This window comes from Desmodus rotundus, chromosome 3 (genome assembly GCF_022682495.2).
Source record: "Desmodus rotundus isolate HL8 chromosome 3, HLdesRot8A.1, whole genome shotgun sequence".
Lineage (NCBI taxonomy): Eukaryota > Metazoa > Chordata > Mammalia > Chiroptera > Phyllostomidae > Desmodus > Desmodus rotundus.
The window spans coordinates 161,585,309-161,600,264 of NC_071389.1; the positions used below are offsets into that span (position 1 = coordinate 161,585,309).

The 14,956-nt window shown below is 38.0% G+C and overlaps 1 protein-coding gene across 1 annotated transcript in view; it reads right to left on the reverse strand.

The window, feature by feature from the left end:
- The window catches only part of REDIC1 (regulator of DNA class I crossover intermediates 1), a 56,982-nt gene that overhangs the window by 10,116 nt on the left and 31,910 nt on the right, over positions 1-14,956 (reverse strand). Inside the window, exons 7-9 of the mRNA XM_045184351.3 lie at positions 13,262-13,800; positions 12,952-13,033; positions 9,080-9,140 (exon numbers count right to left, since the gene is read on the reverse strand). Coding sequence (XP_045040286.2) covers positions 9,080-9,140; positions 12,952-13,033; positions 13,262-13,800 — 682 coding nt within the window. The remainder of the gene's footprint in view (positions 1-9,079; positions 9,141-12,951; positions 13,034-13,261; positions 13,801-14,956) is intronic.

A 14,956-nucleotide genomic window follows, 5' to 3' on the forward strand; every position in this document is an offset into this window, starting at 1 on the left:
AAACTGAATGAAGAAGAAGCAGAAAACCTGAACAGACCAATATCAGCAAAGGAAATTGAAGCAGTCATCAAGAAACTCCCATCACACAAAAGCCCTGGACCAGATGGTTTCACAGGAGATTTCTACAAAGCATTTAAGGAAGAACTAACCCCTATCCTTCACAGACTATTCGAAAAAATCCAAACTGATGGAAGACTCCCAAACTCTTTTTATGAAGCCAACATCATCCTAATCCCAAAACCAGATAAAGACACAACGAAGAAAGAAAACTTCAGGCCAATATCGCTGATGAACATAGACGCTAAAATTCTCAACAAAATATTAGCAAACCGCATCCAGCAATATATTAAAAAGATCATCCACCATGACCAAGTGGGATTCATCCCAGGGATGCAAGGATGGTACAATATTCGCAAATCAATAAACATAATACATCACATCAACAACAGCAAAGACAAAAATCACATGATCATATCAATAGATGCGGAAAAAGCATTTGATAAGATACAGCACCCATTTCTGATAAAAACACTCAGCAAAGTGGGAATAAAGGGAGCAGTCCTCAACATAATTAAGGCCATATATGAGAGACCTACAGCCAACATCACACTCAATGGACAAAAACTTAGAGCTTTCCCACTAAGATCAGGAACTAGACAAGGATGCCCTCTCTCACCACTCCTATTCAACATAGTATTGGAAGTCCTAGCCACAGCAATCAGACAAGAAAAAGCAATAAAAGGCATCCAAATTGGAAAGGAGGAAATGAAACTGTCACTGTTTGCAGACGACATGATAGTGTACATGGAAAACCCTATAGACTCCACTCAAAAACTACTCGACCTAATAAATGAATTTGGCAAAACAGCTGGATACAGAGTCAATACCCAGAAATCAAAGGCATTCCTGTACACCAGCAACGAAACTGCAGAAACAGCAATCAGGAAAAAAATCCCATTCGATATAGCAACAAGAAAAATAAAGTACCTAGGAATAAACCTAACCAAGGAGGTAAAAGACCTGTACTCAGAAAACTACACAACACTGAAGAAAGAAATTAAGGAAGATACAAACAAATGGAAGCATGTACCATGTTCATGGATTGGAAGAATCAACATTATCAAAATGGCCATACTACCCAAAGCAATTTATAGATTCAATGCAATCCCTATTAGAGCACCCATGACATATTTCACAGATATAGAACAAACATTGCAGAAATTCATATGGAACCATAAACGACCTCGAATAGCTGCAGCAATTTTGAGAAAGAAAAACAAAGCAGGAGGGATCACAATACCTGATATCAAACTGTATTACAAGGCCACTGTAATCAAAACAGCCTGGTACTGGCATAAAAACAGGCACATAGACCAATGGAACAGAATAGAGAGCCCAGAAATAAACTCAAGTCTATACGATCAATTAATATTTGACAAAGGAGGCAGGAGCATAAAATGGAGCAAAAACAGCCTCTTCAACAGATGGTGTTGGGAGATCTGGACAGCTACGTGCAAAAAAATGAAACTCGATCACCAACTTACGCCATACACGAAAATAAACTCAAGATGGATAAAAGACTTAAATATAAGCCGTAACACCATAAAAGTCCTTGAGGAAAACATTGGCAGGAAAATCTCAGACATTCCACGCAGCAACATCCTCACAGACACATCCCCTAAAGCAAGGGACATAAAGGAAAGAATAAACAAATGGGACCTCATCAAAATAAAAAGCTTCTGCATGGCTAAAGAAAACAGCACCAAATTACAAAGAGTACCAACAGTATGGGAAAACATATTTGCCAACGATACCTCAGACAAGGGCCTGATCTCCAAAATATATAAAGAACTCACTCGACTCCACTCCAGGAAGACAAACAACCCAATTAAAAAATGGGCAAAGGACTTGAACAGACACTTCTCCAAGGAAGACATACAGAGGGCCCAGAGACATATGAAAAGATGCTCAGCATCACTAGCCATCAGAGAGATGCAAATTAAAACCACAATGAGGTATCATCTCACACCAGTCAGAATGGCCAACATAAACAAATCCACAAACAAATGTTGGAGAGGATGTGGAGAAAAGGGAACCCTTGTGCACTGTTGGTGGGAATGCAGACTGGTGAGGCCACTGTGGAAAACAATATGGAATTTCCTCAGAAAACTAAAAATGGAACTGCCCTTTGACCCAGTAATTCCGCTGCTGGGATTATACCCTAAGAACACTGAAACACCAATCCAAAAGAATCTGTGCACCCCAATGTTCATAGCAGCACAATTTACAATAGCCAAGTACTGGAAGCAACCGAAGTGCCCATCAGCAAACGAGTGGATCCAAAAACTATGGTATATTTACACAATGGAATTCTACGCAGCAGAGAGAAAGAAGGAGCTTATACCCTTTGCAACAGCATGGATGAAACTGGAGAGCATTATGCTAAGTGAAATAAGCCAGGAAGTGAGGGACAAGTACCATATGATCTCACCTTTAACTGGAACATAAGCAATAGAAGAAAAAAGCAAACAAAATATAACCAGAGACATTGAAGTTAAGAACAATCTAACAATAGCCAGGGCGGGGGTGGGGGGTGGGGGCGGGGATAGTGGGAAGAGGGTATTACAGGAACTACTATAAAGGACACATGGACAAAACCAAGGGGGAGGGTGGAGAGGGGGGAGGGAGGTGGGTTCACCTGGGGTGGGGTAGAGGGATGGGGAGAAAAGGCATACAACTGTAATTGCATAACAATAAAAAAAAATAATAATAATTGTATTCCCTTGTCTAGAACAATGCTTGGCATGTCTAGATGTTCAATAAATGTTAGTTAAATCAAAAAAAAAAAAAAGAAAAAAAAAAAGAAATAAGGAAGGCTAAGCATCGTTTTTTGCTGTTGATTTCTAATAAAATGAGGTTTTATTGTAGAATGTGGCTATGGAGCACTGCTTAGATAAGCCTCTCACACTTTACTGCTTACTGCATGAATTATGCTTGCAAATGTACCATGAACTTACATGAAACACATATTCTCTGCGGGTGGGACGTAGAGTTTTGGAAAGATAGGCAGGATAAAGGAGAAGATGTCCAGCTGTAAGCAAACCAGTTTCCCTTTCCTCTTAGGTGCACAACTGTAATGGACTGCATTTCCTCCCCTCCCTCAGAGCTGGTTCGGACGTGTGATTTAATTTCTGTTCATGGGCAGAAGTGGTACACACCACTGCCAGTCCCAGTCCATGAAAATATTCCCCACAATCCTCCACTCCCTTTTCCCTTCTGCTTTCTGATATCAGCATGCACTATTACAAATATGGAAACCACCAGTTAAAGAGTCCCTACCAACTTGAGGCCCTAAATAACTTTAAGCAGTAGAGCCTCTTCACTAACTTCACTATTCAATCATATTTAAAGCCTTGTATGTTCAACTTTTTAAGAAAATTTCAAGCCCCACACTTGCAGCAAGAACACACAAGCTAAGAAAGCTATACAGACCCCACAGCGAGCACACACTCCTATACTTATTACAGATCTGCTGACAGAGGAAAACAGACAAAGAGGAGCACCTCAAAGAGAAGAAACTGAATTGTTCAAGGAATTTCCCCATCCTTGAATGCCTGCCCAGCAGGATGCCATAACTGGTCTGCATCAGTGACTCAGAATCTTCTCTTTTCTGAACAGGCATTCATACTGCACTTGCTCCAATACTACATATTTTCTTTATGTGTATCTTTTGCTATCTTTTTATTTTCAACCTTTATTATTATTTTCCACCTGTTTCTTGAAAAATATATACAGATTATTTGTTCTCAATTTATTATTCTTTGAATGCTGATAAGAAAAATCACCCCTTCATATTTAATCTATTAATTGCTAAGCAGATTCAATTCCTTACATTTTGTTTACCATTTATGTAGAAGTGTAATTTCATTTTTCCCCCACCTTGATCAGCTTTCCTAGTGTGACACCCCCACTCCTTTGAACTCTGAAGTTCTTCTATGTGTCTTCATCTCTTCAGCAAAGAAATCACTATTTAAACAATCATATGTGAACCTGTTTCCTCTCCTACTTTAAAATTAAATGTGTCCCAGTTCAAGAAGGTGATGTAGGAGGATCCTGAACTCACTCCTCCCACAGACACAGTGAATCTACAACTACATAGGGAACAATTTCCTCTGGAAAAAACCCAAAATCTAGCTGAGAGAGTCCTTCCTACACATTGAGCAAACAAGAAGAAACCCAAATCAAAATGGGTAGTAGAGGCTGAGACACCATTTCACCATAAACACCACCCCATGCATGGCAACCAACAATCAGGAGAGAACCCACAAATCCAACTGAGAAGCAAACAGTTGGGACTTCACACCTGGTACCCAAATTTTTAAGACATGCACTTGTGAGATGACCCCTTGAAACATCAAGCTTTGAAAGCCAACAGGGCTTGTGTTCACAAGACCCACAAGCTACAGCAAACTGAGAAATAGTTCTTAAAGGGCTCATCCAGGCTCACTGTAGCTCCCCACCCCCACGGCCTAAAGCAGAGGCAGCCCACTGACTTTCTGTGGGGAAAAAAAGCCTATTAGCTTATATTCACAGCTGTAGTCTGACAGGGAGGCTTCTCATTAAACTTACATCTAAGGGCCGACTATAATCCTCTTCAAATATCACTGAGTCTGGGAGCTATTTCTGCACTCTCCCTCTGCCTCGTTCAGGGTTGCCAGTATCTCCCAAAAAGGAGCTTGGGCATATGTCTGGTGCCCCAGTTTTTGTGGCTGCTGACCAGGGAACACCCCTTGATCACCTCACTCTGGTAGCCAATGGGGCTTACATTGAGGGGTCCCACCAAACTCTAAGAAAGAAAGAAAGGGTTCTTAACTTGCTAGCCCTCAGGGAACAGCACAGAGACTGCAACAACTCCCCAACCGTTCTGTGCAAGAGGCCTATTAGTGTATCTTTTTTTTTTTTTTTTAATTTTTATTGTTATTCAATCACAGTTGTATGCCTTTTTTCCCCATCCCTCCACTATTAGTATCTTCATACCTGTGGCCTGAGAGGCAGACTTCGGCTTAAACATACATCTAAGGACCAAATGCAACCCTCTCCAGAGACCAGAAAGACCAGCATGTGCCCTCTTCATGCTCTCCTCTGCCCCTCCTAGATGTCCAGTGTCACCAACAAAGGAACTTGGGCACACATCTGGCATCAGCTTTTGTGGCTGTTTCCCAGAAGATACATGTGTTGATGGCCTGGCTCTGGTGGCCAGCGGAGCTTGTGTGAACGGGTTCAATGGGATGGTAGCAAACAATGAAGCAGTTCTTAACTGGCTATCACACCAGGACTCAAAGAAGAAGCCCCAGATAGAACTGCCCATGTCAGAGTGTATTCGTATACTTACAAACAGACTCAGGTATATGCCTGAGGGGCCAGTTTCCAATCAGACTGAGTCTGGGTGCTACCTAGGATGCTCCCCACAGGGACATTGGCAGGTTTTAGCATACCCTAAACTACAAAAAGCCCCTAAAAATGAAGTCGGTTGCCTGGACCATCACAAAGCTTTGAGAGACAACCAAGAGGTAGGGAAGGGTTGAAATATAAAGTTTATTTCCTACATAGTCCCAATCCTTTTAGGCAAGGTGGCTGTTTTACCTAACGCATAGGAACTAACAAAGTCAAGGAAAATGAAGAAATATAAGAACATCTTCCCAATAAAAGAACAAAATAAAGCCTCAGAAAAAGACCTTAACAAAATAACTTACCTGATAATGTTCAAAATAAAGATGCTCACTCAGGTCAGGAGAACATCATATGAACAAAGTGAGATTTTTAACAGAGACAGAAAATATAAAAGAGCACCAAACAGAAATCATGTAACTAAAGATTATAATAACGAAACTGAAAAATGCAACAGAAGGTTCAACAGAAGACTAGACGATACTGAAGAAAGGTTCATCAAACTTAAACACAGGGCAGTGATATGTACCCAATCCGAGGAGCAAAAAGAAAAAGAAAAAGAAAAAGAAGTGAATATAGTATACAGCACTCATGGACCAATACCAAGTAGCCCAACATTCACATTATAGGGGTCCCAAAAGGAAAAGGAGAGAAAGGGCCAGAAAACTTATGTGAAGAAATTATGGCTGAAAACTCCCCTAGCCTAGGAAAGAAAACAGACATCTAGATCCAGGGGGCCTACGGAGTTATAAGTAATGTAAACCCAAAGACACCCTCACCAAGACACACTATGGTTAAATTATCAAAAGTTAAAGAGATCATCTTAAAAGCAGAAAGCAAAAATCAATTTGTTATGGACAAGTGATTCCTCAAAGGACTATAAGCAGATTTTTCACCAGAAACTTTCCAGGCCAGAAGGCAATGACAAGATATATTCGAAATGCTAAAAGCAGCAACGGCCAAACATGAATACTCCACTCGGCCAAGTTGTCCATCAGAATAGAAAGAAAGATACAGAGATTCCAAGAGAAGCAAAAACTAAAGGAGTTCATCACCACTGGACTGACCTCACAAGAAATGTTAGAGGGACCTCCTTAAGCCAAAAGAATAGGGCACAAATTAGTAAAAGGAAAATATATAAAAGTGTAAATATCACTAGTAAAGGTAAATGTTATAAAATTTAAAATACTCTAATGTTGTAAAAGTGGTGGGTTAAGCTCTTATAAAGTTAGTATGAAGGTTGAAATACAAAGGTAATAAAAATAACTATAATAATTTATTAATAGATACACAAGATAAAAAGATACAAATTGTGACATCAAAACATAAAATGTGGGGGGAAGAGGGTAAAAATGTAGAGCTTTAGAATGCATTCACTTAAGTTTTACCAACTTAAAATAGACTGCTATAAATATGTTGTTTTTATATAAGCCTCACACTAACCACAGAGCAAAAATCTATAGTAGATACACAAGAGGTAAAAAGAAATCCAAAGCGTACTGCTACAGAAAACCAACAAAACAAAAAGAACAAGACAAAATTACCCAAGGAATTACAAAACAGCCAGAAAACAAGGAACAAAATGCCAATAACTCCACACCTATCAATAATTACTTTAAATGTAAATGGTCTCAATTCTCCCATCAAAAGATACAGTGTGGATGGACAGATTTAAAAGAAAAAAAAACAAGACTTATCTAGATGAGTCTTTCTTCCACTTGTGATTTAGAGACCCAGTCCCTCCCATCTTAGGGCTCCAACTATCCCTTAGGGCTTCTCCGCCATCTAGCCATTAAAAGCATAATGTTGGAAAAGGAATTCTCACTTCTTACAATTTTTGAAAAGATGCATCTCACTTCTGATAACATTCCATTATGGAGATCTACCTGTAAGGCTGCCCTTGGATAGAAGATTAGGAAATATATTCCTTGCCTGGGTAGCCATTTCATAGTTACAGCTTCATTCTATGAAATATGGTACATGAATTTCGGTAAACAGTTTACCTTCTCTGCAACCTCCTCCTGTGTTTTCAGTCTTGGTGAATGGCGCCATCCCATACACAACCCATTTGTTTCCCCAAACCATAAATCCAAGTCTTCAATTTTTTTTTAACTTCTCCCTTAAACTAATCATCAATTCCTATCAAATATAGATCTTCAAAATATTTTTGATAGCTCTTCCCTCATTTCCACCCTTTCTGCCACTGGTCAAGTTCAAGCCCTCATTATTTTTGACCCTTCCTTCAGTCTTGCCACTTCTCAAATTTCATCTCATTGTTGACAAGATATGAGCTTTTAATACTCCAATGTCATCTTACTCCTCTACTAAAAATTTTTCAGGGGCTTCTTTTCTGTTTGGTGTTAGGAAATTAAACTATTACTTGTCATACAAGGTCTTTTATGACCTGGCCCTTTATATTGTCCAACATTATTTCTTGCCATCCTCCTACCCTTTGAAATTTGTACTACAGTAGTAGCAATAACAATAACTAAAACTAAACAAATTACTTGCAGTTTCTAACTCTCTAACATGTTAGTTTCTACCTATGTTGTTCCTTCTTCATAGGATGAAAGCATTTTGTCTATTTGGTAAGATTATTAATTAATACCCACATGAAAAGTTTTCTCCTCTATCACATCTTCCTCCAACTGCCCATGAAATTTAGAAGTGTCTTTTACTAGGCCCCCGCTCCCTTTTGTACAACCCCAACTGGAGCACTTCATTAAAATGCATTTAATTTTTTTCTCTGAAGCTACTAGATTATAACTTCCTAAAGATAGGTTCCGTATTCTTTCACGTCTGCACCTTTCAGATTCTAGTGCTTAACAGGGTATGAGCTTCATGAGAACTACAACTTTGCTTTTTGACCTCTATATCCAGTGACTAGAACATAGAAAACACTCAATAAGTATCTATTAAATGAATCCATAATCGACTCAATTCATATTTATTGAAGATTAAAAAACAGAAAATAATTAGTAGAGTTAAAAATTTAGAGTCAGAAGACAAGAGTTTGACTTTTGGCTCAAGTGTGTGACCTTGAATTAGTTATTTAATCTCTCTGAGCTTGAGTCTCTTTCGCTGTGAAGGCCTTACAGGATCAGGCTCTTGTAGATTAACATACATAAAACTCCCAGAACAATGCCTGGACTCAAAACAGGCACATACCCTAATTATGAGCAAGGGGTATAACTTATATAACTAATATTTACAGAGGTTTCAGTATATTCATATATACTCCTATATGTAAATATATTTAGGAATATATTCCTATATTCATAGGAATATATGAATAAATGAATATATTCCTAAATATATAACCATGTTCCCCTGTAGCACATTGAAACTTAAAGCATTTCCATCTTGTAAGAAATTTTCTAGGATATCAAAATAATTTTAAGTGTACCTATATTGGTCTGTCTCAAATAAAGCACATTACACTTTCTGAAAATGTGTTAATGTTATTTCTAGATCTAAGTTATAATTTCCTTAGAGTATGAAAATATTTTTAAGAAAGAGCCTACGAAGGTTTTTGATAAAAGGTAACATTAAATCAAAATAAACTGCAACTATTAAAATACAAAATAATATAACTGAATTAATCAGAAACATAATGTAAGATGTATATTACCTTGCCAAATCCAAAGTCCCATGATTTCTTAGAATGCAATTCTTCCAAAGGGGTATTACTCCTAAGAATCATAAATAAGACAACATTAAAGTTTGCTTTATTCTCTCTGAAAATTATTGTTCAAAATTATGGTACCCAAAATTAGATACAAATCAGAATTATAAGGGAAGCCTTTAAAAAAATAAATATTCAAAGCTCGATCCCAAGGAGCCTATTTATTACATGTAAACCAAACTTGCTATTCTGTATTCTATAATCACTACAAGTGACATGGGTTTAGCCAGGTTTAGGAACCACATTATAAATCATTTTTATAAAGTGCATTGTATTCATTTAATTTTTAACCTCGGCCGAGGACACGCTTATTGATTTAGAGAGGGAGGGGAAGAGAGGGAGGAAGGAAGGGAGAGAAACATCAGTGTGGGAGAGAAACATCAATTGATTGCCTCTCCTACATGCCCCAATCAGGAACCGAACTTGCAACCCAGGCTTGTGCCCTGATCAGATCAAATCCTCAACACTTTGGTTCATGGAATGACGCTCCAACCAACTCAACCAACTGAGCCATGAAGGCCAGAGCATAAAGTACATTATAAAATGTAAAGCCTAACATGTTGTTTTCCATTCATAAATCTTTGGATATTTGAAGATTTGCAAAAGAACTCATGTGTTGATTTTATTAAATAAGTTGTGAATCTATATTTTAATTAATTTCTTATGTCAATCTGATCCATAAGAAAATATTTTGAGAATAAAAATCTATTCTAGTTCATGATTTTCAATTAGCAACATCTGACTAAATCACAATTATTACCAAGAAAGTTAGGACTACTCTGAAACTACAAGTTTTCTTTAATTACCTATAACTGCAGTGCAATAAACTACTGACATGCTTCTTTATGCCATTAACATTTGAATTCTATTACTTCTTGTTCTGATTGGTAATAACCAAGCCACCTTCCCATGGAGGGCTGTCAAAAGTTAGAAAATATGCTTAGTAGACTTTCAGTCAAGAGGGCAGCTTGGGCAGACACAGCTCACCTCTTCACATAACCGCATCAAAACTACAACTAAAATATATATAGAACAACCATCACTCAGAACTGTCAGATACTGAGTTGAATAGAAGTCTGACAACTATGAAATTAAAGAAACCCCATCCATCCAGACTGGAAGGAGGGGCACAGACTCGGAATGGGCTGGTTCCTCACATATGTGTGATGGATAAAAATTTGGTGGGATATCTCCAAACTGAGGAGCCCTAGGCCCACACCAGAAACCCTAGACCAGGATTCCACTGCCAGGAAGATAAGTCCCCACAAATACAAATTCTGGCTGCAAAAACCAGTATGGACAGAGTCAGTGCAAAAAAATTCTGCAACCCCAAGAAGTTCATACTTCCGCAGCCTCAAGCAGTTAAAGAATATACACATGGACTCACCTACTCAGACTCACTCCACTCCCTCTGAGCTCCAGCACCGGGGTAGCATTTTGAAAGGCACCAGTGGCATAGGGGGAGAAACTGAAGTGTCTGGCATCAAGGCAAGGAGAGGCCATTGTTCCTTTGCTAAAGCCTTCCCCCATAGAGCCAGCAGGCTGGTTACATATCTGAAACTCCATCAACCTGGCTAACACTGGCTGGTCTTGGAGATCCCCAGGGACTCTGCCCCACCCAACTGACAGGCCCACCCAAGCTGCTAGGCTCAAACTTCACAACTTCCTAAATCCGATCAAACAAGTAACAGCTGGTCTCAGTGATCTCCAGGCCTGGCACTATCAGCAGTCAGCCTAGATTCACAGCTTGACTTCACCTGGGAATCTCCAAGCCCGGCACAAGTAGCAGCCATCTCAGATTGCTTTATAGCTCAGGCAAGGAGGCCCTTCCCAAAACTCAGGTCGGGGCTGACCTTGGCCTGCACCACCTGGGAAACCCCAGGGCTAGTGCACCCAGTGGACAGCTCCAGACCACTTCAGAGCACCACCACCCTGCCCCTGCACAGCTGAACCTCCGTGGAAGACAGAGGTTGGTGGTCAGTAGTCACAGCCAATTCTTGCAGCTGACTGGCCTGGGTAAATCCCTCCCATTGATCTGCCAACAGCCACCAAGGCTCACCTACAAGAGGAGAGTGTATTCAGCCCACACAAATGACACATCTTGAGTACCCAGTTTGGGTGATAGAGGAGGATGTGACACTGGACCCTACAGGACACCTACTACTTTAGGCCACACTACTAAGACATGGAGTCAAAGCAGCTCTACCTAAAACATATAAACACAGGGAGGCTGCCAAAATTAGAAGACAAAGAAACATGGCCCAAATGAAAGAACAGATCAAAACTCCAGAAAAAAGAGCTAAATTAAATAGAGATAAGCAATCTATCAGATGCAGAGTTCAAAACACTGGTAATAAGGATGCTCAAGGTACTTAATGAGGACCTCAACAGCATAAAAAAGGTCCAGTCAGAAATGAAGAATACACTAATTGAAATGAAGGACAATTTACAGGGAAACAAAAGTAGAGTGGATGAAGCCAAGAATCAAATCAATGATATGGAACATAAGGAAGCAAAAAACAACCAATCAGAACAAGAAGAAAAAAGAATCCAAAAAAAATGAGGATAGTATAAGCAGCCTCTTGGACAACTTCAAGAGGTCCAACATTCACAACATAGGGGTGCCAGAAGAAGGGAAAGATCAAGAAACTGGAAATCTATTTGAAAAAATAATGAAAGAAAACTTCTCCAACTTGGCTAAGGAAATAGACATGCAAGTCCAGGAAACACAGAGTCCCAAACAAGTGGGATACAAAGTGGTCCACTACAAGACACACCATAATTAAAATGCTTTATCTATTAAAGATAAAGAGAGAATCTTAAAAGCAGCAAGAGAAAATCAGTTAGTTACCTATAAGAGAATTCCCATAAGACCATCAGATGATTTTTCAAAAGAAACTTTGCAGGCTAGACTGGATTGGCAAGAAATATTCAAAGTTATGAAAAGCAGGGACCTACAGCCAAGACTGCTCTACCCAGCAAAGATATCATTCAGAATCCAAGGGCAGATAAAGAGCTTCCAAGACAAGAAAAAACAAAAGGAGTTCATTATCACAAGAAATATTAAAGAGGCTTATATAAGATCAAAACAATGAACAATAAAATGGCAAAAAAATACGTATTTATCAACAACTGAATCTAAAAAAAAAAATTTAACCAACAAGAACTGAGACAGAATCATGGATACAGAGAGCATTTTGATGGTTGCCTGATGGGAAGGAGGTATGGGGGAATGGGTGAAGAGGTGAGGGGATTAAGAGGTACAAATAGGTAGGTCCAGAATAGCCATGGGGATGTAAAATACAGCCCAGGAAATGGAGTAGTCAAAGAACTTGTATGCATAACTTATGGACATGAAAATGGTGGGGGAATTGCCTGAGGGAGTGAAGGGTGCTGGGTGGAGGGGGGCAAAGGGGTAAAATATCAGGACAACTGTAATAGCACAGTCAATAAAATTTAAAAAAAAGAAAATATGCTTATCACACCAGTAAGCATTCCTATACATGCAATCCTTCTATTTCTTACTGAAAATTAATAAATTAATATTCTGGAGGGTATTTAAGTATCCTGAACTATGTGTTGAAGTCCATTTTCTCAAATCTAATTAACATCAAAATTCAGATGAAAAGATACTATTGTGCTGGCAAATATGAGAACTATACTCTTAAGCAGTGTGATATAATGAAGAATTTGACAACCAGTAATCCTTTGAGGGCAGCCTGCCCAGCCTCAGACAATAATATGCTTACCCCACTTAGCATCAGTTCAACCTTCAACATGCATCATACTAAATTCTGATTTGCATTCCTTATATTTACCTAAAAACTTCCATAGTATTCACTGGATATTTCTGGATTTCTATCTGTGTTGTCTTCTCTTGGTAGTCCTTTTCAAATTTTCCTTTAAAAATAAAAGTATGCATTGAACTAAAACTTGGGCATAAATTATTTGTTTTTTAATTTGAAGCTATCAGTATGAGCCAAATAGAGGAAAATGCCTGTCCACAATGTCATATAATAGAATGCCATTCTATTTTTAATTTCATATTCCTCCAAATACGTGCACGCACACAAAACTGAAAACAGAAAAGCCGAACAGACTACTACAATTTGCACACTTAATACCAACCTTTTTTTTCATAGCTGGCTAGATAGCAATTCTTCTCAAAAGCTGTACTAGGATTATTCCCCTCATTATTGTTGTACTCGTTCTGATCTCTTTTTTTTGGCTGACAATTTTGTGGATAACTTGTTTCATTAAAGTTAGAACCACTAAAATTAAACTCTGGATCTGTAAAAATACTTCCAGTGCATCTATCAGAGAGATGGTCTTTACCAGAATTGGTGAATACACAAATATCTCTATCATAACCACACAGGTCAAATGGTTTTTTTATGGTCTGTTGATCTATGCTTAATAAATTGTTCGCATTTTCATTAAGAAAACAGTCAAAATTCTCTGACAGAAGGCTAGGGGTTGGCTGCCTTCTGTCAGAGACAGAACTGACTTCAAGAAAATTTGAAATGCCTTTTCTATTTTGCTCCCAAATATGTTGTATGGATTCTTTTTCAGTAATGAAGTCTGAGTGTCTTCTCTTATCCATGCTTCCACCATCTTCACCTGTAACAGCAGCAGGTCTTCCAGTGAGGAAATTCCTATTTCCTGGACTTTGGGGTAAATAAAATCGTATTTAGCAAGAAAAGCATAGTGTATTTTCATTTAGAAACTCTTAAATTCTGAGAAAACATATTGAGTAGCTACTAACATTTGCCTATATTTTGTTTTTATTTTTCAAATTTAAATAAATAATATCACTTTGGGTGGAAATTTGTCTATTGCACTTGTAATGCCTTAGTGAATATAAAATAAACTACACTTAGTTTAGTATCTCAATGCGAAAAGTTATTATGCGGTTCAATTTACTGTTATATTAACAAAACATGACCAACCTATGACATGTCTTCTATAGTAACATGTAGCAAATAACCTAGAAAACCACCACTATGTCACTAATGCTCCATTTAACCAGAGAAATATGTTTTTAAAACTGTGCAGAGAAAAATTATCTCCAATGTTAAAATATTAAATAAAAATAGTTATGAGGACAATATAATAGATATTTCTCAACCTCACAAAAATATAAAAACAACTCTGATGTCCCCAAGAACGATAAAAATACAAATGCATACATAATAAAACCAAGAGATAAGATGAATTAAATGAAATGATTAAACTAGATAATGTAACTTCCCTTCTATTGCAGAAATTGTAATTCTAGATTATGTCCAACCTGTATAAAAAAATCAAAGGTATCATAGAAAATAATTAGAAATCAAGATATTCTACATTCTGTTGCCACTGGCTACCTACAAATCATTTAGGATTAGGTTGTTTCAGAGATTACAGGTACAAAAAAAATTTAGAAAAGAAACACAGACTGCTATAACTAATTGATTTCCAATTCTATTTTTTAAGTTACTTCTTAAATATTTAATGAACAGTCACAGCTGCTGTGTTCCAGAGAGTGCACCACATGTTGGGGACAGAGAGATAAGGGAATTCAGTTTGGTACTAAAGAGGAGAGATGGTTTATCCATGAATATTCACAGATCATAATCCTACATTGCTTCTCAATATGGATCTTATTAGTGTCTATGGCAGAATAATGCTATTCCTTTATATCAAAAGGTGTAACCTAGAGTATGCAGTAGTAGACACCATTAACACCAGACACATTTCTATCACTCTTAGTAAGAAAATAAATGTAAAAGTACTTCATAAATTAGAAAGCACAGTTATTTTAAAGATTCTGACTCAGGAGAA